We start from the raw sequence: 24,760 nt of genomic DNA, 5'->3' as shown, positions 1-24,760 counted from the left end.
TTTTCTGAATGTAATGGAGTCTGTAGGGTCTGTTATAGATTGTTCTCACTCCATATGCGACAATTTTGTTTAATAACAAATCCGTTAAGCCAAAAATGAGCCTCATCGCTAAATTTAGCGATAAAACAGCTGTCTTTAAGTTTCGCGAATCGATGACTGATGTTCAAAGTAAATTTTGATAATCTGGTAGCATTGTTCAAGTCACACGATGATTTGCCATAGTATACTGGCCATAAATATCAAAACGTGAGCGAAGTTTGATAGTTTGTTTGACAGTTAACCCTTTCGTAAGTTCTAAAGTAACCTTTACTTGCCGAACAGCTTCTTTTGAAGCTTGCAGAGCAAATTCTTCAAGCTTTTTGCTTAAAATTTAATATTATTTTGAAAGATTTTCTCTTCGCACTTCGACATTATAATTTCTTTAAAGAAAATAATACTTTTGAGTTTTTTATCCATAACGACACAGCAAATATTTATTACTTTGTTACGAAATTGTACTTGAATTCAAATATAACGATTTTAAGGGCTGATTTAAAAGTAGCATAATGCTTTCAAATAACATTGCTGTAATAGCAAACTGTAACATATCTGTGGGCATTATTAAATAAAAGCTTTCAGTTGACCATTGATCGTAAGTTGGCAACGCTGTTTGAATTCGAATATTCAGTTAAAGAACATTGTAGAAAGTACACCACAGATGGCGTATGATCTAGAATATTCGAACTTTGACAGTTAAAGAGCAATCTAGAGTGCAGATGGCAGTGTTATAAATAGTGGCAGAGGTTGCAGTCGTTAGTGAGTTTATCAGAGATGCTTTTCGAATAAACATCAACTGAGTGCCTTAAAGTGTGTTGTGTTTTTCAAGTAAATTCGTGTATATTATAAATTGTGTCTGTATTTCTGAGAATTTATAAACGTGTATAAAAAAACATTGAGTGGCTATTTAATTCTGTTGTTGTACATTTCAAAGAAATAAAGAGTTGTTACAATTTTCAAACTACTAAACGGCTTTTATTTGCAATCAAAAGTATCCGGTTTATTTAAAGGAAATAAACCAAACGTTTTGAAAAGGTTAAAACGTAACAATATTCAGCATTTCGTCCGCCTCTTCACACGCTCTGCAGAACGTGACTACAATAACTACACAGAGAAAACAGATTTGTAGTAGCAACCGTTTTTTGCCAATCTAATGATTCGGTTGCTCACATAGAATTTTTTGGTTCTATCAACGGAAAGTTACCCCTTCTAAAATTTTGTAGGCACAACTGAAAAATTAGGTCTCTAAGTTAGAATCATTCGACTGGCAACAAATTCGGTTTCTACTATGAATCTGTTTTCTCTGTGTAGTCTGCTGAGTGTTGGTATATTTAGGTTCAGAATCTCCTTTGCATTATCTTGGTTTGGGTTTTCCCATAGAGTTCTGCCAGTTCTCTTATTGCCCATTATTTAAGTCAGTTCTTAACCTTTGTAAAAGGTTTGAAATATTACAGGTTGAGAGTATCCATACATGCATATTTCATCCTTAAGCCTAATTATGCATATAAAATTTCTCGCATGAAAAACCACATGCGAAAAATTTTATATGCAAAAACATGATCAGCTGTTGGTTTTAATTTCGTGCGAAAGAAGTGCTGCTTACATATGTTTTTTCGTGTGGAAAAATAAGGTTGCCAGTTGTATTTCATATGTTTTCCACAATAAGAACAGAGTACAGCTTTTGCGAAATTATTTCGCATATATTTCATTCCAAATATTTTATATGTAGTTTGACAGCATTTCGCACGAAATTTTGAACAGAGTACTTAGCTTTATACTGTAAAACGTTCATAGATTTAACATTGTCATTTCTTACAGTTTTTATAACCACATGACTATCCGTAAAATCCGCATATCATAAACCAATATGTTAGGATATTAATAAAGTTCCATGCTAATTTTTTCTAGCCTAACTTTCGTATTATAATCATTCTCGAAATTGATCGAACCATAAGAGAAAACATTGCACTGTATGTTCTCTCTTATGGTTCGATATATTTTGCAATTACCCTACCATTATAACTTGACGATTCTGTACATAGTATTATTGTAAATAATTGAACCCTACTTTTGAGGAACTCAACCACATTTTTCTCTTGCTTTTTTCAGTGTATTTTCCAATCAAACTATCTTGAAAGCTTTCTCAACCTCTTAAATATTGCTTATGCAATCACAACGCCCTAAATTCCTCAAACCAAAGCTTTATGCTCTTGTAGAGTTAATGGCGTCGTCAAAAAATAAAATATATATAAAAAACACCACAAAATGTAATCGAAAAATCTAGAGGGGCATTAAGCAAACAAACAGCAGCTGGTCTATGAAGTTTCCAAGACTCACGCCACATCATAGTAGTCTACACACACAACTAATATAAACACAATAGGCAGGCAGCAAAGGCCAATATCAAAACCAGATAACAAAATTCTCAGAGCAAAGGCCTTAGACAAAAAGAGAGAGAGAGGGAGGGAGTTAGGAAAGAGACAAAGGCATGATAATTGCGACTGCAATTAGTGGGCCATTGCTTAAAATGAGCGTTAAAAACTTTTACAATTCGATTGTGAAATCGAAACGCAAAAACCAACCTTACAATGCTTTTATTTAGCTTGTTGTGTTTTTCATTTATATCCCCCCATATGGTTACGGCAACAAATAACAATATGAAGATCAACAACGATCATGATGACGCGTTATGGCTACGACCGCAAACACGGGAAGCAGAAAAAACCACTTGTTGAACTTTCATTCTATATAGTATAAACGCAAATTACATAGGTATAATAATAATAAAAATAATGCAAGTAGTCTCCTCTGTATACAGCTGACACAGTCTTGTCGTCGTCCATGGGCTGGCCACAGAGTTGATAAAACGCTTTAAAAGCTTTTTTGATTTTTTCACACACACACACTGTAGATCGTACAAAGTCGAACTTTGCTTGTTGCTTTTAATGACGACGAACTAGAGCCGAGTGCAAGCCTTAGAGAGCAGGCCGATCTAAGCGAACGAAAGACCGATCGAACGAACAATCCACCAGCGTATGAGAGTAAGAAAGACAAACGCATTAACGTTCATTATTAGTCTCTTGTTGTTATTAACTGGGAAAGGTTGTGTTGTATTTTACTGCTGCTGCCGTCGCCGTTGCCTCCAGTTGTACACTCTTACTTCAGTCGTAGCCGTGATCGCGTTCAACAGTAACTGACGTCTAACATTCATATCAAGCGTACGTACAAACAACTGTCATTTGTTTCAAGAATATCTTGTTGTTGCGCCAGCAGACATAGTGAAAAGTGTGTTTATTTATTACTTGTCATTTTTGTATCGAGTGTGTGTGTGTGCGCCAATTGAGTTTGAGTTGATAATTAAGACTCTCATACACTTACAATATGGAAACGAATTTTGCACCGCATATTTATAATGAATACAAAACACGCAATATTTTGAGTCTAGCCGATCGTGTTGAAGTCATACGCGAATACGATAGCCATCTGACACGACCCAGTCTCCAAAGCTTGGCCCAGAAATTTGAATGCAGTTCGAAACAAATCAAAAACATTCTAATCAATCGTGAATCGATCTTACAGCAGTACAAAAGTGGTGATGCGGGACCCCAAAAAGAAATTAACACACGTGATGATGGCCTGCAAAAGAGACAAGAGAAGATCGCCTTTCTGGGCAAAGTCATGTACGAGTACATTCAAAGAGTATTGTACTATAACTACAATATTGATGATGAGAAAGTGAGACAGAAAGCTTTACAGATCAAAGAATGCATAGCAGTGGAAAATTTCCAGCCTACCTACCACTGGTTGGAGAATTTCAAAATGACTTATGGTATACCCGCCTTTGATTTACAATCTTTGCGCAATAATATCGTCATCACGGAAGCCAAACGGCCGCATTTAAGTGCCATTGATATGATACAATATGTCAGCCGCATGGAACAGGAAGCCCAAGAGCCTGGCCCCAAAACCTATGCAAAGACCGATATAAATGGCAATGGAAAATTAAGTTTGCCAAACCAGAAACGCATTAGTGTGGAGCCCAAGATTATCTATGAAATCGAAGATGAAGAAGAGGATGAGGAATTGCAAAAACTACATTTATCTGATTCACCGCCCAAAGCCTCAATAAAACACAATACCTCCTCCACGCAGTCCATAAAATATAGCACCAAACGGCGAGCTTCATCACCACTGCCCGATATAGAATCGGTGGATGAGGCCCTGCAACATGTCAAGGTATTGGAGGAGTATGCCATGCTGCAAGACAACTTTAGAGCCATTGGTCTGTTAACGCAATTGGAGCAGATTTTCAAGAAACAAGTCAAAAATAAATGTGAAAAGTGAAATGTTACCGTAACATTTCCAATCATCAATATTCCCTGGCGCGTTAACACATTGTTTTAAATGTGTTTCTAATGTGTATAATTTTAACATTCCATTGAAGTTTTTTTTAATTATTATTTATATTTAGAATTAAAGTTATTTTTTTTTTAATTAAAAATACTGTTATTAGCTATTAAAAATATTAATATGTATATAATTTATTTAAAGTAAAATTTACTTACCTATTGGCGCGAAAGTGTAATCTGTAAGTATAGAAAGAAAGAGAAATAAATAAATATTTTATTGAAATTAAATTCGAAATTTTTCAAAAATTTTGTTCTTGGGTAAGTAGGTAGATAAGACAGTAGATAAGATCTGTAATAAGTCTGCTTTTACACACAGATATTTTTCTTGAAGCAAGTCTCTTCAATTCTCTTTTAAAATAGCAAGTCTGTGAACACTTTTTATGTCAAAAACCTAATATGACGCCATAATGAGAATGAAATAACAAAATAGAATTGCAGTAACTTTTCGGCACAAGCAAGTATGTACCTCTCTTCTTTCCTCTTTCTCCTAAAAACTCACGACTTGCTTCAAGAAAAATTGCTGTGTATAAAAGCAGATTAAGGATCAATCAATGGTTTTATTGGCGATACAAAAGAGTACTTTTTGTAGCTCGAAAGTACCAAGGCGAATTTATATACCAGGTGTTGTTGATATCACATCAGATTATTGTTTACTTTACTTGCAAGGCGAATTTATGTTCCAGGTGGTGATTAACTAAATAATTTATCGGCCAGCATACTCGATAGGTTTCAATTAAAATTCGGAAAAAAGAACTTAATGTAATATTTCATGGAAGTACCGAGTACATTAGTACTTAACTAACATCCCTGTTCTATAAATCTTTCTTATTGTTTCGTTCTTCTCTTTCTTGAAAAGGACAATGCTCTTTTATGGTACAATTTTTAAAGAGGGACTGAGGGTATAATGAATGGATTTTTGTATTAATGTAAGCAAAAATACATGAAAAACTTTCTATTATCCCTTAAGGTAGGATCACACGATTGCCGCAATGCACCAATTATTGGTCTATTTTATACGTCAATCGTGTGATTTCACAACTTATTGGCTCATATGTCAAACCACAACAATATTGTGCTTATTTGGCCCAATCAAATGCAACCCTGGTACGGCAATCATGTGAATGCTTGATAGGCAACATGCACCAATAAAAAAGTTAAAAATACACCAATATTTATTGTGTTCTAGTGCGGCAATCAAAGAAGACAATTAGCGCCAATATTAATTTTTGTAAATGAAATATTGTTTTTGTGAGCCACTCTCTGACCCACATGCATCTTTTAACATTTCTTTATTAATTTTTTTATATGATAATTAAGGCCGACGCAATTTTCTTTTTTTATTTAACAAATATTTTTTTCAAAAATAGATTGGTTTTACATTTATGTAAACAAAACAAAATTTAACATCTAGCACAACAGCTGTTTCTCTGAGTTGCCGTAAACTAGAACAATCGTGTGACTGAAATGCGACAATTATTGCCACTAAATCGCTTTGCGCCGATTTACGACAATCAAATTTATATAAAATGAAGCAATCATGTGACTGCAGAGAATTTGATTGGGACAATTTCTTTATTGGGCCCCAATTCAGCACAATAAAATTTGTATTAAATTGGTTCATTGCGGCAATCGTGTGATCCTACCTTTACACAGAAGCAGTATGTAAGTGAAGTAGAAATATTTCAATAATTATTGAACTTAAGCTGAAGTTCATTTTTTTTAAATGTAGTTTGACGTTCTATTTTTGAGAGAGACTTCAAACTACATATAAAAAAAAATTGTTCCGAACAAAAAATGTTTCAGAAACTCATGGGTGAATTCAGCTTTAGTCTGCTTTTACACACAGCAAGTTTACTTGAAGCAAGTCCCTTCTCTTTTAAACTTGCTCGTCTGTGTTGGTATGTCAAAACCAAGGCGAATTTATGTACAAGGTTGTGTCGGTGTCGAATTCAATTCTGTCGTCACCTTCTATAAATTCGCCTTGATACGAGCGAATTCATTAATTTTTTATATATGGAGTTTGACATTCAAACCCACTTTCTCATTGTTTCGAATGTCAAACTCCATATATAAAAAAATGCATGAATTCGCTCGTATTTTCATGAATTCGCCACCGACACCACCTTGTATATAAATTCGTCTTGGTCAAAACCTAATATGACGCCATAGTGAAAATGAAAAAACAAAAGTGAATTGAAGAGACTTGCCAGTACAAGCAAATGTGTACCCTTCTTCTTTCTTCTTGCCTCTCTCTTCTATAAACTTAGACTTGTGGCAAGAAAACTTGCCCTATGTAAAAGCAGACTTACTCTTATCCCTTACAAGGAAGCATATTATATTGCTTCCTAGTAGGAATTCGTCAATAAAAATCATGCCTTTTGTAAGCAGGTTTATTTAGCTTTTCTCTCTCTCTCTCTCTTACAAACCAATTTTTGCTGGAATTATAATGCTACAAATTTGGAACTCCAAAGTGTTTTTAATTGCGCCATCTGTATAAGTTCAATACTGGTATTGCTGGCCGTTCCTCCCAATTAGATTCAATGGGTCCATATTGGATTTAAAACGGTTCTATACAGGATGACCTTAAAGTTAAGACTCAAATTAGATTGGTGAGAACTACATAACTTTTAATTGGTTCTAATGATTTGTATTCACTATAATTTGAAGAAATACGTTCAGACTTAATTGTCTAACTTTTTATACTAAAATATTCCTAAGAAATCATTGCTTGTTTAAAGAAGTTAATTCATATGCCGACAGTTTTTTGTGACCCCGATTTTAAGTAGAAACCATACAGACTAGATTTGGTCGACTAATATCTCCTGAATTTGAGCACGTGTATTATCGTATTATGCATCAAATTAAAGCTTAATCTACTGGCTATTATTATTACCTATTTTCGATACAAATTTCTAAGTTAACAGTCCTTTGAAATATCATTGTACTAAACATAATGTACACTTTATTAGAGGTAAACATTTTCGAGATTGTCATGAATATACAGAGAGTATTTGTGGAATGGATTTCAGCCAGCTAGCTCCTTTCGTGTTTTCATAGATCGTCTTAGAATCGTATGAGGACACATAATCCCCTTTATCGTGGTTGGCGTAAACGTCATACGCCTACGACAGTTTCGTACTAGATTAAAGAAACAGTTTGCATTTTATCTTTAATCTAGTACGAAACAGTCGTAGGCGTATGACGTTTACGCCAACCACGATAAGGGTGAATATATACACCTATGTGGGTATGCGACTAATATTTTGATGTGTTACAAATGACAAAACAATATATCCCCCTTCTTTTTTGATGGTGGGTATAAAAAAATAATGATTTTATAGGAATTAGTTCTAAAAAAGAATGAATTCTTAATGGAATAAATTCAATGCATTTGAAGTACAATACATACTAAGGAATTAAGCTTATGAGTTAATTCGATATGAATGTTTTAAGAATTAATTCCTTCGAACCATTGCTTTTAATTATAGATCTAGTGGAGCTGCTCGGTAAGCATTGATCATATATAGTCCATTGATAGTTGTTGTTGAATTCTTAATAATTTTAAACTAAGTGGTAAATTTGATTTATTTATAAGTTTAATATTATTATTAAATGTGTGTCATCATAATTTCCAAGGCCCTTAGAATGATGATTACACATAATAATCAAACAATATTACAACATATAGCCATGCATAATTAAAATCTTTATTAGAAAAAATAAGAAAAACATTTGGAATTTATAAAAGAAGTGCATTTCTTAATAACATACATTCCGTCATGATGGTGTTAATTGGACGTTTCGATCCTGAGTACAAGGTTTTGGACAATACGATTGCCAGAATACGCCCTTTCGAAGCCAGTTGTGGAAATATGACATCGGTATAATAAAGGTATATAAACTATTATTACAACAGAATCGGCATTTTATTAAATTTTAATAAGATGTCTATATTATTCAATAAGTAATAGCTAGAACAACTCTCTTGGTTTCTCTCCTGCATATGGGCATTTCCACGAGAATGACTATCACGACTGAAAACCCAAAAAACTTTGAAACTTTTTTCAAGATGATGAAAACACTAAAATATTACTATGTGTAAGTATTTAGAGCTTATTACAACATTTTATTGGCAAAAATAATAACTTAAACTGACTATATTTAATTTTTTAATTTAATTGACATGTTTTAGGCTAAAATTGCGGTTAAAACTAAGCCTATAGTATTAAAAGAATTAGACTCTGATTGTTTATTTGCTATTATAAAATTGTTTATTGAAAGCGAATGTATATTTTCTATTAATTTTTTTAGTTTTTGTATACATATGTATATTTACAGAATATATATTGTTTTATTATAAGAGAAAAATCTGTCACGTACGATATTAAATTTTATTTATTATAAAATTATCCAAAGATTGCTTTTATTTAAATATGGTGTAAGAAATTAAAAATATAACGCCTCTCACGATTCGAAAATTTTCCACATATTTCTGCATGTACCTCAAAATGACTTCCGTTTTATGTCACGTACGATATACCATTATTTCGCTCGATATTTTGGACAACAATGTTTCGTAAGAACTTTTTGTTATTTTAAAATATAGTACCCTCTGAATGGAACATAAAGACCAACTTATTTTTCAGATACTCTTATTTTTGCTAAATCTATTCCACTCAAATGTCACGTACGATGATATGGAATTGCCTATATTACAAATCAAGGCGAGTTCTGAGGTCACCTTCTATAAATGCGCCTTGTTACAAATTAAGAGAAATGTAAAAAAGCTAAAATGAGTCATGAATATCACATTATTCATTGATATTTAATTATTACATTACCATGTTAATTTAAAATTTGTAAATAGCAATGTTAAAATTACAAATAATCCATAGAAGGAAATAAAGAAAAAGGATTCATAATAGCCATATTCCTGGCTCTTAATTTAAAATTAATGTTATAATTACATTTATAATATTATTAAAATAATAGATTTTCTAGCCAGCTTATATTATCATCAACATTTTTTGCTTTATACTATTTTAGTGTCAGCTGTAAACATTTTTTATTTAATTTACACCATTGCATGTTCAAATATTTTTTCAGAATTTTTCAAAGTACCCACATCTTACAACTCTAGAAGTTACCCCCAGCAAATATTTAAAAAAAATCGAAACTACTTATGAAAGAAATGCTAAGCATACTTTTCATATTTATAACAAGAAAAGAAATAAAGTAAACAATGGAAACGAAGAATTAACGAGAGAATGAGAAAATTTGTTAACAAAGCAAGAGAGAAGAAAATGATAAAAGATCAATTTAGGGCTGCCATTTTCTTTTTTCGTCAAACTCATAAGTGAAAAGTAAATTCCACAAAAAACCCTCAAATCCAAAAAAAAAGTTTACATGTTTTTACTCATATTAAAGAGAATACAAAGTTGTAGAGAAAATTATATACACAACGAAAACAGATTCGAAATAGCAACCCAATTTGTTGCCAATCGAATGATTCGTTGTATACATAGAATTTGTCGATTCTAGTAACAGAAAATCTTTGGATAAAGAATTATTTCGATTGAAGCAACCATTATTAGCTATGAGCTTTTCCCATCTTTCTGGCTATAAGAACTCATCTTTTGAGGTCAAGAACGAATCAAGTCAATTTCGGATGCGTTTCGGATGAGAAAGCGTTCTTCATCGATAGAAACAAGTAGTAGTCGGACGGGCCAAGGTCTGGACTATAAGGCGGGTGAGGCAAAACTTCCAAACCACTTCATTCCAAATAGTTTTTAACAGGGATTCCAACATGTGGCCGCGCTTTATCATGATGGAATGTTACGGTTTCATTTCTGATCTCATATTCTGGGCATTTTTCGGCCAATACTTGCTTCAAACGAATCTGTTTCGTTCGGCACAGGTTCCCTGTCATGGTCTGGCCAGATTTCTGCAGCTTATAATATATAGAACCCTTTTGCTCCCACCAAATACAGAGCATTACCTTAGCGCCATGGATATTTGGCTTTGGTGCCGATTCGGCTGGTAGGCTGGGCTTCACGTAAGATCTCTTACGCTTCGGGTTATCGTAATGGATGCATTTTTCATCTCAAGTAATGATTCGGTGCAAAAATTACTTTCTTTTATAGTGTTCAAACTTAAATTCGGATATTCAAAATCGTCTTTCAAGTCCTCTCGGCTTCAATTCGTATGGTACCCAAACGCTCGCAAACGTTTCCAAATTGCTGCTTGAGAAGCTCCCAATGATTTTGCAAGCTCTTGTTGAGTTTTACAACAATCTTCATGGAGTAATGCCTCCAATTCTTGGTCTTCAAACTTGTTTGGCTGGCCTGGGCGATCTTTGTCTTCCGTGACAAAATCACCCCTTCTGATCTCTCGCATGTTGAATCCGATTAAACATATTCACCATAAGATTCGGTAAGCAATCGGTGTGCTTCAGCGGCACGTTTTTTTCAAATTAAAGAAGTAAAGCAAAACTTCCCGCAAGTGACGCTTTGTTGGCACAAAATTCGACATTTTCGAATTGAAAAAAAAAAAGTTGTTGTTGTTCAAATGGCAGATATGTACCCTTCAAAATGACATATAATTTATTAAAAACAAAAACCGCATTCAAAAGATACGCCATCCATGGGCGATAATTTGAAACCGAAACCACTGATGGAAGAACTAGTGCAAGAACCTTCTAAAATGAGTTGGTTGTTCTTTTACCTCACATTAGAACTAGTTCCGTGGATGACAATTTCAATTAAAGAACTGGTACCACTGGTACTGGAAATAATGGATAGTGGCTCCGCAACTCTTAAGTTCAGTTGCTTTATGCAGTTGCATGACCGACAATTTTTATACAGACATCACTGAAGGAAGAACTAGTTCTTGTACAGTACTAATAATGAGGTGGTTATTCTTTAAAACAAATTTCATTCCTCAAAAAAAAAAAACAAGAAATAAATACTGGCTCCGGAACTCCTTACGTAGAGCTAGAATGGATTCATGAACCGAAACTTGGTTTGTAATAATATCAAAGAATCAATAAATTGACCTCAAATGTTCCACATAACTACTTTCGTCCGTAATAATTTCAAATAGATACCACTGATGAAAGAACTAGTTCTAGAACCGTTATAAAAAAGGGTGGTTTATCTTTAATGATTCTTTAGAACTAGTTCCGGGGTGACAATATCAAATAAAATTTAACTGATTAAGGAACTGGTACCAGAATAATTTCAAAGAAAGATTATAAAAATTTTCTACCCCAAATTAATGTTCAGAATTACACAGATTTATACCAATTGTTATTGATGCTAAACAATTTTAATATTTCCCCAATAAATTCTAGACACACTTAAATGAAAATTTGTATCCTTTTCAGCAATCAAGTGTCCACAATTTTTTGGATTAACATCCCAATTCTGGGATGTTAATCCTTGAGTATAAAAAGTTTTTCACATATAGCAAGCATGTTAACATTAATTTATAATTTCGCCATATTTCAGCTACACTGTACACAAGCTAACAAACGTTTCGTTCAACTCTTAAAAGCTTTTGAAACCCGTTTGATATTTTATCACTATACGCGATAAATCAAAAGCAAATTCCTAACAATAATTACAATGACCCAATTTGACACACAAATTGTTTGCACTTTAGTACTAAAATGATCAAGAACTGATAATTTAGGAATGTATTTTTGTATTATATGAATACCAGACCCATTAATATATAAATTTAAATAAGTGCATTTCTAGCCTACATATAGATATTTAAATTTTCAGAGAACTTTTCAGCTGATAATACAAAAAAAAAACACTTTAATTATTTCATTTTATTTTTGAGCTCATTACAAGTGGAAAAAATATAATTAATATGTAGTTCGCTTCACCCGAGAGATCACACCACCAAAACAAGGAGAGTGTGAGCATGAATAACGTGTTAAAAGAGTACACAATTTTCCTCTCTTATCAGCAATAATAACACTCTTTGCTGGCTGTCAAGTCTCAGTTGTATTTTAGCTTTGACAGTAAAAACACCGTACATGTTATTATAGTGTAGTGAAAATTAAGATCTTTAGTTTTCATGTGGAAATAAAAGAAATAAGCTAAAACGTACTATATATTTGTTATATACATACAGAGTACATTTTTATATACGTAATAGGTAAGTGTGTGTAATAGATTGAATGTGTTGGAATGAATATTTTTATTTTATACGTCACAAAATTTCTTCACATAACTTGGAGGCACATGGTTTGCTGTTGTTGGTACGTAACAGGGATGAAATAGCTGGTACTTTTTTGGGTACAATTAAAGCAAGAAAGGGAACAATGGTGTATATATGTATGTACTTAATCACTTATTTTGTATATTGAAAAATTAGTATAGTTACAATCAATATTGTAAATTATTATAACGTAAGGCAACGTTTTTTATTTTGCACTCACACAGTGTTGTATTTCAAAATACAACACTGTTATACACACGAAAATAGAACATGCTCTAATTGCCAAAAATGTCACGTGTAATACACATGTATTTTACATACACAAAGTTTCATATGGATCACACGGTATGTATATGTTTACATATGGAAAAATGTCCCAATACATGGCACAAAACACAAGCAATACATGTCGTCTGACCCCCCTTTAAGCCAGAATTGAATTATTGAAATGTAACTCGTGTGCTAAATTTAATTTTGAATTAGTTGAATTCGAAAACTTTGGTTGATAGGTATATTGGGTATATGCGAGATTTTTTTAAATTTTTAGCTTTTATTTTGAAACATTTGTACAATATAAATTATTCAAAGTATTTGCCATTGTTAGCCATGACTATTTCCCATCTTGTTTGGCAACATATGGATTCCGAGCCAAAAAAACTGCTCATCTTTTGAGGCCGAAAACGAATCTAGTCAATTTCCGATTCTATGTCCTGATGTAAAGCGTATTCCAGAGAGAGCGTTCTGCATCGATAAACACAAATAGTAGTCGGACGGGGCAAGGTCTGGATTATAAGGCGGGTTAAATAAAACTTCCCAACCACTTCTTTCCAAGTAGATTTTAACAGGTATTGCAACTAGGGGCCTAGCGTTGTCATGATGGAATATTATGGTTTAATGTCTGGGCTTTTTGTCGGTCAAACGAACCAGTTGCGTTCGGTACAGGTTCCCTGCGATGGTGTGGCCAGATTTCAGTAGCTCATAATATAGATAGGACCCTTTTGGTGCCACCAAATACAGTTCACTACTTTAGCGCCATGGATATTTGGCCTTGGTGTCGATTCGGCTGGTTGGCCGATCTTCACATCTTTTACGCTTCGGGTTATCGCAATTGATCCATTTATCATCACAAGCAATAATTCGATTCAAGATATTAACGCAAAGTACTAAATTGTTGTGAATTACCTTTTTTTAATGAAGAAGTTAGTTATATGTGTTAGTTATTTTCGTTATTTCGACAGGTGCATAGTCTCACTGTCACAGCAGTTTTAAAATCTGAATATGTTGATTAGAATTTATCCTCTATAGTACAGCTTGTAGGCTGAAAAATTGGAGTATGCGCTTATAAGTGAGACCACCGACTCAGAATTTCGCTAGTAATTTTTAATGTTTTCCAAAGGTTTGTAAGATCATAAAAAAGAGCTCAGATTTATCTCACTTTCCAATTTATCTCACTGTCCAATAGTAAATCTTGAAAGCTACTATCGCTTCACAAGGGCGACTTGAGATACTTACAGGATTGTTTGCTGGACACTAGAACGTTTTCTCACTAGGCAAAAGATTGTATAGAAAAAAAAATAGATCGAAATAAATCTGTCACATTTAAACGGTTAGTCCGGTTTGAATTAAATTTGACATGCGCAAAATAACGTATGTATATATAAGCCGTATGTATATATAACTTTTGACAATTAAAAAATTCATGGAATAGTTTTTTGAAAAATATGACAAAAAAAAAATCATTTTATTAAGTTTTTGCATAGATACAAATTTTTCAAATTAAAATTAAATTTTTGTTTATAAATATTTTTTAATGAAATTTTAAAGTTATGTAAATTTTTCTATTGGAAATAAAAAACTGAAAACAAATTTTGTAATTTGTTATCTGGAATCCAGTAATTTCCAAAAGTTTTGAAAAATCCCAAAAATTATTTTTTTTTAGTTTTTGGGCTATAATATCCATACCAAGGTCAGGGTTATCGGAACCCTTTACAAGATAATTAAGAACAGATTGGGCTATCTAAAATGAGTTATTATAGTTTGATATCGACTAAGCGATTTGAGAATGTTTGCCCTAAAGATGAATTTTACAGGTTTTTTGGATGGACCTGGTTCTCTCGATATCAAAAATTTTCAAATTTGTTTTCATTTAAAATATTTGATGTAAAGTTAGCTTTTGGAAAAGTATAAATTCTTTATACATCTTCTTAGAAATTCTTTGAGATAACTTAAAAAGAAAAAAAGTAATTTTTTCCCAAAAAATTATCGAAAAATGATCTTTTTAAATTTTTTTATATTCAAATGCATATAACTTTGGACTCTGCCATTATTTGATTTATTTAAGGTAGTGAAAATCATTAAAGTCCAACCTTTATTTCAGAACGAAACATAAACTTCAGCCTAATCTGAAACAAACCGAAACTTTTAATTTTTAATCGATGGATAGACTGGATGGATTTTTATTATCTTAAAATCTTAATTCACACTTACTTTTGATTCTGGATCGTTATAAATAGTGGAGTTGTCGTCTGTCTGTGGAAATAAACTTTCAGAAGCCTCCCAATAACTTACAAACATGATTGATACATCAATACATACAATGTAAGTCGAGTATAGTTCTGAATCGATTGATATTTAAAATCAAGAAAATCTGTCCACAATTAGCTGAGATGCCTATAAGCAAAATAATATTTTTTTTATGCTTTAGTGAAGGGTATTAAATTAACTTGAATTTCTGATAAATTTATAAATTCATTAAAAGTACCATTTTTGACATCAATGTATTTAGTACTATTTGTTATTTATCATCCCTGCTTTATGATAACCCAGAATCGACAAAAAGCAACAACAACTGATAGAAACGTAAACATAAACAAATGAAAATATCAACAAAAAAACAATAACACAACAACAAAATTTGCCGGTCCTGTTATTTTCTTTAATGTCTTCCTCTTATTTTGAAATTGTGTTTTTGTTTGCATTTGATGTGAGCACGTTTTTCTTTATTTACAAAATTGTTGTATGTGTTTTCTTCTTTGATAAAAAACAGCTGTTGAGCCAAATGCAAAATCAAAATAAAAACAAAACACACAACAACAACCGAAAAACCAAAAAAAAAATACATTTGTATAAAGAACTTTATTTTTCATATGTTTTTAGGGGGGAGAGTAACTGAGGGGTACAATTTTTCATGTATGCAGCCAAGGCAAATCTTGAATTTGTAAACTGGTTTTGAGACTCTATGCCTTTTTTATACTTTTAATAATTTTTTTTTCATTAGCAAGACTTTTATATTTTAAAATAAAACAGGTTTTTTCTCTTTCTTATTATAGTTTAAAAATCTGGTTTTGAAACGACAACTCAACAACAACATTAACAACAATAATAACAAACACCACAAACAACATTTACCAAAGAGGCCGTTTAGCGATATATTGTTTTTTGTTAAATTGGCTCTACTGTAGCTGGCTAACGTATTATTGGGCTATAATATCATCTTTTTTTGGAATTTAAATAAAACTGGTTTTTCGAAACGGAACAAGTTTACCCGGTTTTTTTAATTTCTGAACTGAACTGAATTTATACTTTAACATTTTTTCCCCTGGCCGTCGCAGCCGTTGTTGCTGCTGTGGTTTTTGCTAACAAGTTTGGCTCTGTTCAACGTAAAATATTGTTGTTTTTTTACTTTTTTAATTCTGTTTCCAACAACTTTGAACAGTTTAGTCGTTGATCTAATATGGCTCAGGTGAGTTTCAACAAAAAAAAATAAAATATAATAAAAAATACAGTAAATTTAATATTTGAAAAATGCAAGACATTAAAATAATAAAGTGCTAAATGTTATTTTCAATTTTAAAGTGTTAAAGAGTGTGCTAAACTAACAAGTGGCTAAATAATACAATAATTTAGTTGAAATACCTCTACTTATTTGTAAAATTTATAGTGTTTTTGGCGGAATTATTGAATATTGGGTAACTCAACCAAATTTGTGAACCTTATATTGATTTTATAGTTACAAATATGTTTAAAACCGAATACATACTAAAAAAAATCAAGGTGGGCTATCGTTACCACTAAAGCTACTGTTACCGATTCCAAAATAACTGCAATTACCGTTACTGATACAATCATAAATACCGTTACTCTAAATATCGTTCTACAATATATAGAATTTGCAATTATGTATAAAAATATTTTTTTTATAATAAAAATTAAGTTTATTGAAATCTACAGAATAATTTAAAATATAAATAATAAAATACCAAATTTCTTAACATATTTTTAAAATGCCGTTACCGAAATAAACCAAATTAGCATTACCGTTACTATTTAACGATTTGAAACGGTAGTCAACTTTGAAAAAGGTTGACTATCGCCTCGAAACAGTAAAAAGTTTTCTCTAACCGAAATTTTGATTATTTCCGTAATGTTGATTTAGCGGTAACTGTATTTTAATAACGGTAATTGTCCATGCAAATCTTTTATGTTGCCTTATTCATTGGAAAGTCCCTTGAAATACCTTTCTTTTGATATACCTACTGTGAGTGACAATACAATGGAAATTTTTTTCACTTTTACAAATATATTTAATAATATTTTCAAATTTACAAAGTTTTCAATTAAGATATAGTAAATTTCTGTGTATTAAAGTTGAATAAAATACATTTAAACCACCACGTCACAGAATTCTTCCATTCCGATCGAAAGTGGAATTAATTCCACAATTTGCTTCTTTAGAAAAAGTAAAACGAAAATTTCTTTCGGAATGAAACCACTTTCAGTTTTCTAATTAGAATTGTTATGTGTAATTATTTGTTTTTTTTCATATTTTTAAATAATTTCTTAACCACAAACTTGACTTAAATTTGGAAGTTCAGAATTATAAACTGCATATATTGGGAATTTACAAAATCAAACGGACTCTGAAGAAGCTAAAACAAAATCGATTGGAATAATAACCATTCCGAAAGATAGGTGCAACAGGTCTAAAGTATGACATTAGCAAAACAATGAAACTTTAAAAAAAAAAACAATTGGAAAAAAAAATGTTCCAATTGTTTTTTTAAACTTTTAATTTTTAAAATTTTTTTTTTTAAATTTTTTAAATTTTGTCTTAACATTTTTTTTTAAATTTTTTTTGTTTTTTCAATCTTTTTTAATATTTAGCGAAACAAAAACTTTTGGTGAAAAAAAAAAAATTCGGGTTAAAAAATATTTTTACCGATTTTGACCCATTGTAGGTCCAACTTACTATGGTCTTACATACGTCGTTGCAAATGTCTTTGAAATATCTATCATTAGATATTCATATTGCCTATATTAATGACTTAGTAATCCAGATATAGGTCAAAAATAGGTAAAAAATCGAGGTTGTCCTGGTTTTTTCATTATATATCAACCATTTCTGAACCGATTTTCTCGATTTTAAATAGCAATCGAGCCGGAACAATTCCGGAGATATTGATGTATGAATCGTGTAAGTTAATAAGCCGATATTGGATACTCTATTCCAAAGTGAAGCTTATCTTTTTTCATTTTCATTTTATTTATAAAAGTCTTTGGATTTACAAAATATCATTACAGGCTATTATCCCAGAGAGAGTGTTCTGCATCGATCGAATAAAATAGTAGTCGGACGGGGCACGGTTTGGACTATAAAGCGGGTGAGGCAAAACTTCCCAATCTCATGTTTTGATATGGAACAAGATACCGTTTCATTGTGAATCGTATCCCAGAGAGAGCATTATGCATCGATAGAAACAAATAGTAGTCGGACGGGGCACAGTCCGGACTATAAAGCGGTTGAGGCAAAACCTTCCAACCACTTCATTCTAAATAGTTTTTAACAGTTATTGCAATATGTGGCCTAGTGTTGTCATGATGAAATATTAAGATTTCATGTATGGCCGTATATTTTGAGCATTTTTCGGCTAATCCTAGCTTCAAACGAATAAGTTGCGTTCCATGTGATGGTCTGGTCAGATTTCAGCGGCTCATAATATCCTGTCTTTTTCTCCTACCAAATACAGAGAATTATCTTAGCGCCATGAATATTTGGCTTTGCTGTCGATTCGGCTAGTTGGCCGGGCTTCACATACGATCTCTTACGCTTCAGGTTATCGTAATGGATCCATTTTTCATCGCAAGTAATGATTCAGTGGCCGGGCTTCACATACGATCTCTTACGATTCGGTTTATCGTAATGGATCCATTTTTCATCGCAAGTAATGATTCAGTGCAAAAACGATGTTCTGTTATAGAGTTCAAGCATCCTTTCGGGGATGCAAAATAGTCTTACAACGACTCTCTGCTTCAATTCTTATTGTTACGTTTTAACTTTTTCAAAACATTAGTTTATTTCCTTTAAATAAACCGGATACTTTTGATTGCAAATAAAAGCCGTTTAGTAGTTTGAAAATTGTAACAACTCTTTATTTAAAATGTACAACAACCCAGCAGTTAAGCAAGTAGTCAATGTATCCATTAAAGACAGTAATTGCCACAAATGTCTTATCACTTGGCTGACTCCAATTTATATATTTTGGTCATTTGACACGTGTGTGCACTTTGTAGTGCAGAGAGAAGACAATTGGATAATTTATACGTCCCAAGTAATCTAGCGTGAAGACAATTGTCACTTAAGTGTCTCTAAGTAATCGAGAGTGTAGTCACTTTAAACGTTTTGTGAGTAATTCGTACAAACTGGTTTTTTACAAATTGTGTTAATATAATTCTCATACAGTTTATTTTTATTTTTGCTTAAGTATACTGATATCGGATGTAACATAGCATGAAGTCAATAGTCACTTTAGTGCAGTCATGCCCAAGCCCTATACTCTTGGTACTCTTTTGTTATTGTAATTGCTCTTAGCTATAGGCTGTGTGTTTTGTATACTCACTAGAGCACTCAGCATTAGCAATACAAAATACACAAACAACTTTGTCTTATTATTTTTTTTGTCGTTCTTCACTGAATACACGCATGTTGAAAGCAACAACACTTTCGTATGCTTGCTGGTAAACATTGACGACTGCGATCATCCATGTAGATTTTGTTTTTATTTATCGTATGATTTTTTAAAAATGTGTGTGTTGAAAGTGAGTTTTTTTTTTTCTTTTTTCTTTGTATGAATTGGTTTTAGCAACAACAAATATTGAATAAAAAGTAGCTTTTCTTTAACTGTATTGGTGTTTACTCTTCCATAAGGAACTTGTGGGCACCCCTGCTTTAGTGTCTCTTAGTAACCTATGGTGAAGTCACTTCAAACTTTTTTTTGACCCCTGCTTAGGACATGCACATGTTAAAATAACTAGTCAAGTAGCTGATCAAGTAACCAGTTACAAAGCTAGCAAGGTAACTGACGCCATGTAACCAGTTTGTGAATCCAATGTGTTGCCTACTTTGGACCAGCTATTAGACAGTCCCATTGTAATCAAAAAGAGACAATTGACCCCCTGCCTAGGACATGCCCGTGTTAAAATGATTAGTCACGTGGCTATTGAAGTAACTAGCTCCCACCCTAAATGATGGGTACAATCACTAGTTCGGTACTGACTCCTAGAACTGCTGGGAACGGAATTAAATAGTCACTCAATGTTTTTTATACACGTTTATAAATTCTCAGAAATACAGACACTTTATAATGTATACGAATTCACTTGAAAAATACAGGACACTTTAAGGCAGGGGTGCCCACAAGTTCCTTATGGAAGAGTAAACACCAATACAGTTAAAGAAAAGCTACTTTTTATTCAATATTTGTTGTTGCTAAAACCAATTCATACAAAGAAAAAAGAAAAAAAAAAACTCACTTTCAACACACACATTTTTAAAAAATCATACGATAAATAAAAACAAAATCTACATGGATGATCGCAGTCGTCAATGTTTACCAGCAAGCATACGAAAGTGTTGTTGCTTTCAACATGCGTGTATTCAGTGAAGAACGACAAAAAAAATAATAAGACAAAGTTGTTTGTGTATTTTGTATTGCTAATGCTGAGTGCTCTAGTGAGTATACAAAACACACAGCCTATAGCTAAGAGCAATTACAATAACAAAAGAGTACCAAGAGTATAGGGCTTGGGCATGACTGCTTTAAGGCACTCAGTTGATGTTTATAACTCACGACTGCAACCTCTGCCACAAAATTCGAATATTCTAGATCTTACTAATACATACGCCATCTGTGGTGTACTTTCTACAATGTTCTTTACCTGAATATTCGAATTCGAATACAGCGTTGCCAACTTACGATAAAATCAACTGAAAGCTTTTATTTAATAATGCCCACAGATATGTTACAGTTTGCTATTACAGCACTTTTAAATCAGCCCTTAAAATCGTTATATTTGAATTCAAGTACAATTTCGTAACATTATGTTACCCAATTTCCCTGCTTTTTAATGAATCCTGCTGCTCGCGAACATTTCGAAATTGCTTCATGGAGTAATAACTCCAATTCTTGGTCTTCAAACTTTTTTGGCTGGCCTGAACGATATTTGTCTTCCGTATCAAAAATCACCACTTTTGAACCGCACAAACCATCTGTCGCTATTAGCTTTCGTCAGCAATCGGTGTTCTTTAGATGCATTTTTTTTTCAAATTAAAGAAGTAAAGCAAAACTTCCCGCATATGACACATTTTTTGAAGAAAAAACTTTGTTGTTTACACTATAATCTTCAATAACTAAGTGAGAATAAATGACAGATTTGTACTCTTCAAAATGACATATAAGTTATTAAAAGCACAAGCTGCGTTCAAAAGATACGCCATCTATTGCAAATCCCGCATTCAAAAGTTTTTACCCGGGAGTTTATCAATAGTCTAAAATTGGATATAAGTTCTCAAACTGTTAGACGCATGACTGGACGAAACAGAAAGAGAATACTGTTCTCTTTTCGGATGATACATAAAAATTGATCCATTATCCATGCAAATTTCTAAATTACCTTATTCTTTGGAAATGCCTTTGAACTACCTCTCAGTTGATATATGTATTTTAGACCGACTCACAAAAAAATTGTAATAAGGGTCCTCATGTAAACGCTTAAATGCCTCGTAAACTGTGCAATCTGTGCATTTTTACACTCTCGCAAATGAACTGTCAAAAAATGTATGGAAATTCATTTGCACAACTCCAATAAGTTTGCGCGACAATTTAGACTCGCAAACTTGAATTTATTGTGCATTTAATGAATCAGCTGCTTTTGTTTATTTTTATTTATAAGAAATAAAAATCAAATAAAATATGAATATTTTGTACATGTGAAAATTGTGCAACTTTGGAACAGAATGATTGGATTAAATGGTATTGTGTATGAAAACATTAACCAACTGCTAGAACATAAACAAAATCTTCCATACTATGTATACCACCATTTGTTCCAAAGATTTAACTTTCATTCAACATTTTTAAAATTTACACAATTTGAAAAAAACAAATTGATAAAGCTTTTGTTGAATATATTTTTATTTGACATTTTTATCAAATATAAATTTTCTGTATAAACTTGCACAAAATTGAAAAGTGGGTTCATGAAACACATCGCGCAAATTTGCACAAATGAGAAACTTAAGCCCTTAATAAGTTTACTGAAAGCTCTCCTGTCAAAGACTCCTGTCAAACTCTCCTGTCAAAGACCTAACTCAGTTGTCAAAAACCTAAGTGGTGAGAATGTATTAGTAAAAAAAACTACATGAAAACAACACTTGTATGTGTGATTATTTTCCGCTCTATGTTCTCTATGGCTGAAATGGTAACCGATCGGAAAACAATTTTTAAATTTCTATATGAAAAACACTCAGTTTTCAAATAATTTTTGAGTTTTTTTTTTCCACAAACACTTTAAAATTGTTTTCCGGTCGTATTTCTAAATCTGGCCCTTAAAATATGTATGTCTAATCGTAAAACTAAAATTTTCCTTCTCCTCTCTCTTACAGAATCATGATTTTGATCAGTTTATAGATGTCGACAACACTACCATTAATCCCAGCCCCCAACGTGTGCGTAATATATTGACATTAGAGGAAAAAGTGGCCGTTATCCATGCCTACGATCAACGTCCCATGTACAAGAAAGTAGCGCGCATGTTTAACTGTAGTTGGGAGCAAATAAAAAATATCGTTACAAATCGTACAGCCGTTATGGATTTTTATAACGAAACGAAAAGTAAAAAAGAAAAGATCGATGCTGATCATGAAATGCAAATGGATTTAAAACAGAGAAAAATGAAGTTTCTGGGAGAGTGTGTGTACGAGTCTATACAGCGTGTGCAATATCATGCAAAATTGCCCATAACCGAAGAGTTGATAAAACACAAAGCTTTGGAATTTCAAGATGTTTTACGAATACCGGGATTTTCGCCGACCAAGAAATGGCTAAATCTATTTAAGGCCACCTATAATATTTCGTTGTCCAATAAACAGATTTCCATATACACTAAACCCCAGCATTCGTTGGATATAAAAGATATTATGACCTATTGTACCAAAGTGAAAACAGGTAGATCTTTGCTGACCAAGTACAGTAAGGATGATGTTAAGAATGTGGAATATGAAACGAAACGTTTGCGTAAGTTGAATTTTTTGCAAGAGGCTCTTAAGGAATATTCGCTTAGGGTTAAATTTCATCATAAATCAATGAAATTGGATCCGGCATCATTGCGTCGTGTAGCCCGGGAATTTAATGAAATTCTAAAAGTGCAGGACTTTGAACCCACTACAGAATGGACTGTAGAATTTAATAAACTGTGCGATAGAGAAGAGGATCTGACACATATCAAGAGACCGCCTTTGAGTTTGGATCTAAAGGACATCTTGAGCTATTGCAGTCGTATGCAGAACAAAGCTAAAGACAATACCGTTACACTGACACCCAAAGAGACAGCATTACAAATGCGTGTTATGCCCAAATATCCAGGGAAAAATGTCGCTGATTCTGGTTTAAAGTTTCAACAAAATCCCATTATCTATTTAGATGAGGAAGGCGCTGGGGAAAAGGATGTCAAGCCTGATATAAATGAAATAAGAGTGGAGAGACCTCATCAGGAACAGCCGCCACCTTTGAAAATCCGTAAAATTGAATCGATTAACAATGATCCGGAACTACAGCGTAAATTTCAAACCAGCATTGAATTACGCAAAATGCCCACGCTCACCATTAGAGAAATGCCTAAAGAACCAGCCAAACCACCGGCAAAAACCATAATTTACATACAAAAAGTTCCTGCTATTGCACCCAAAGAAAATATTTTACGCCTAGCACCTCAACCAGAGAATGTGCAAATTAAAGAAGAGTCCCTGGAGGACAATAATTATATATTGCCCACCAACACCCTCATAACAACACCTCCACAATTGCGCATACAAAAAGTTCATCAGCAACTGTCTCCCTCCTACCTATCGCCACCACCTCAACAACAACAACATTATCCTCCTCAACCATCATCCTATAAATCGGAAGATAACGATCACGAGGATTTACCACGTCATGTTACCAGTTTTAGAGATGTTCTTTTGCTGCTCAAACCTTTGGAGGAGTATGCCATGCTTAAGGAAAACTATCGTGCTATTGGTCTGATAACCCAGCTGGAAGAGGTTTTGAAAAATGATCCCGAAGCAGAGAATACCGGAGATGAAGAGTTTATCGGTTGAGCCTACATATGTATATTTGATAAACAAACCAAAAATTACCTTGTTTTAAATGTAATTTTTGTAAAAAATTCTAAAAATCGTTAATGTATTTTGTTAGTAGAATTAAATTAGTAGTAAACAAAAGCTTTTAGTTCCTTTATTTACTACGTTATTTTATTGCTTAATTAATAATAGTTATTTAAGAAATCGTAAGCTAAAAAAATACAAGATATAAATATAAATTCTGAAAAAACAGGAATATAGATGTTTTTCAGATCATGGTGGAACTATACAAGGTAGAATGTTTAGGAAGTAAGTTCTAAATTAAACATTCCCCGTAAAAACAAATGAGAAAATAACAAAACGAAAATCAGAAAAATCTATTACAATTATAATAATTTTTGTAAAAGCAGTTGATGGAAAAGCAAAATGCAAAATGCCAGGGTATCCC

At 32.6% G+C, this 24,760-nt stretch overlaps 2 protein-coding genes across 2 annotated transcripts; both read left to right on the top strand.

The window, feature by feature from the left end:
* Positions 1-3,057: 3,057 nt before the first annotated feature.
* Positions 3,058-4,673, top strand: LOC135953731 (uncharacterized). The gene has a single exon (XM_065503713.1). The coding sequence runs from the start codon at positions 3,418-3,420 to the stop codon at positions 4,378-4,380; it is 963 nt and encodes a 320-aa protein (XP_065359785.1). The 5' UTR covers positions 3,058-3,417; the 3' UTR covers positions 4,381-4,673.
* A 7,785-nt stretch (positions 4,674-12,458) lies between these two features.
* On the top strand, positions 12,459-24,526 carry LOC135953851 (uncharacterized). The gene is made up of 3 exons (XM_065503865.1): positions 12,459-12,614; positions 16,007-16,419; positions 22,618-24,526. Exons 2-3 carry the CDS (start codon positions 16,411-16,413, stop codon positions 24,328-24,330), a joined length of 1,722 nt encoding a protein of 573 aa, XP_065359937.1. The 5' UTR covers positions 12,459-12,614; positions 16,007-16,410; the 3' UTR covers positions 24,331-24,526.
* The last annotated feature ends 234 nt before the right edge of the window (positions 24,527-24,760 follow it).

The sequence above is a fragment of the Calliphora vicina genome, chromosome 3, assembly GCF_958450345.1.
Source record: "Calliphora vicina chromosome 3, idCalVici1.1, whole genome shotgun sequence".
NCBI lineage: Eukaryota > Metazoa > Arthropoda > Insecta > Diptera > Calliphoridae > Calliphora > Calliphora vicina.
This window is presented reverse-complemented; position numbering and strand designations above follow the sequence as displayed.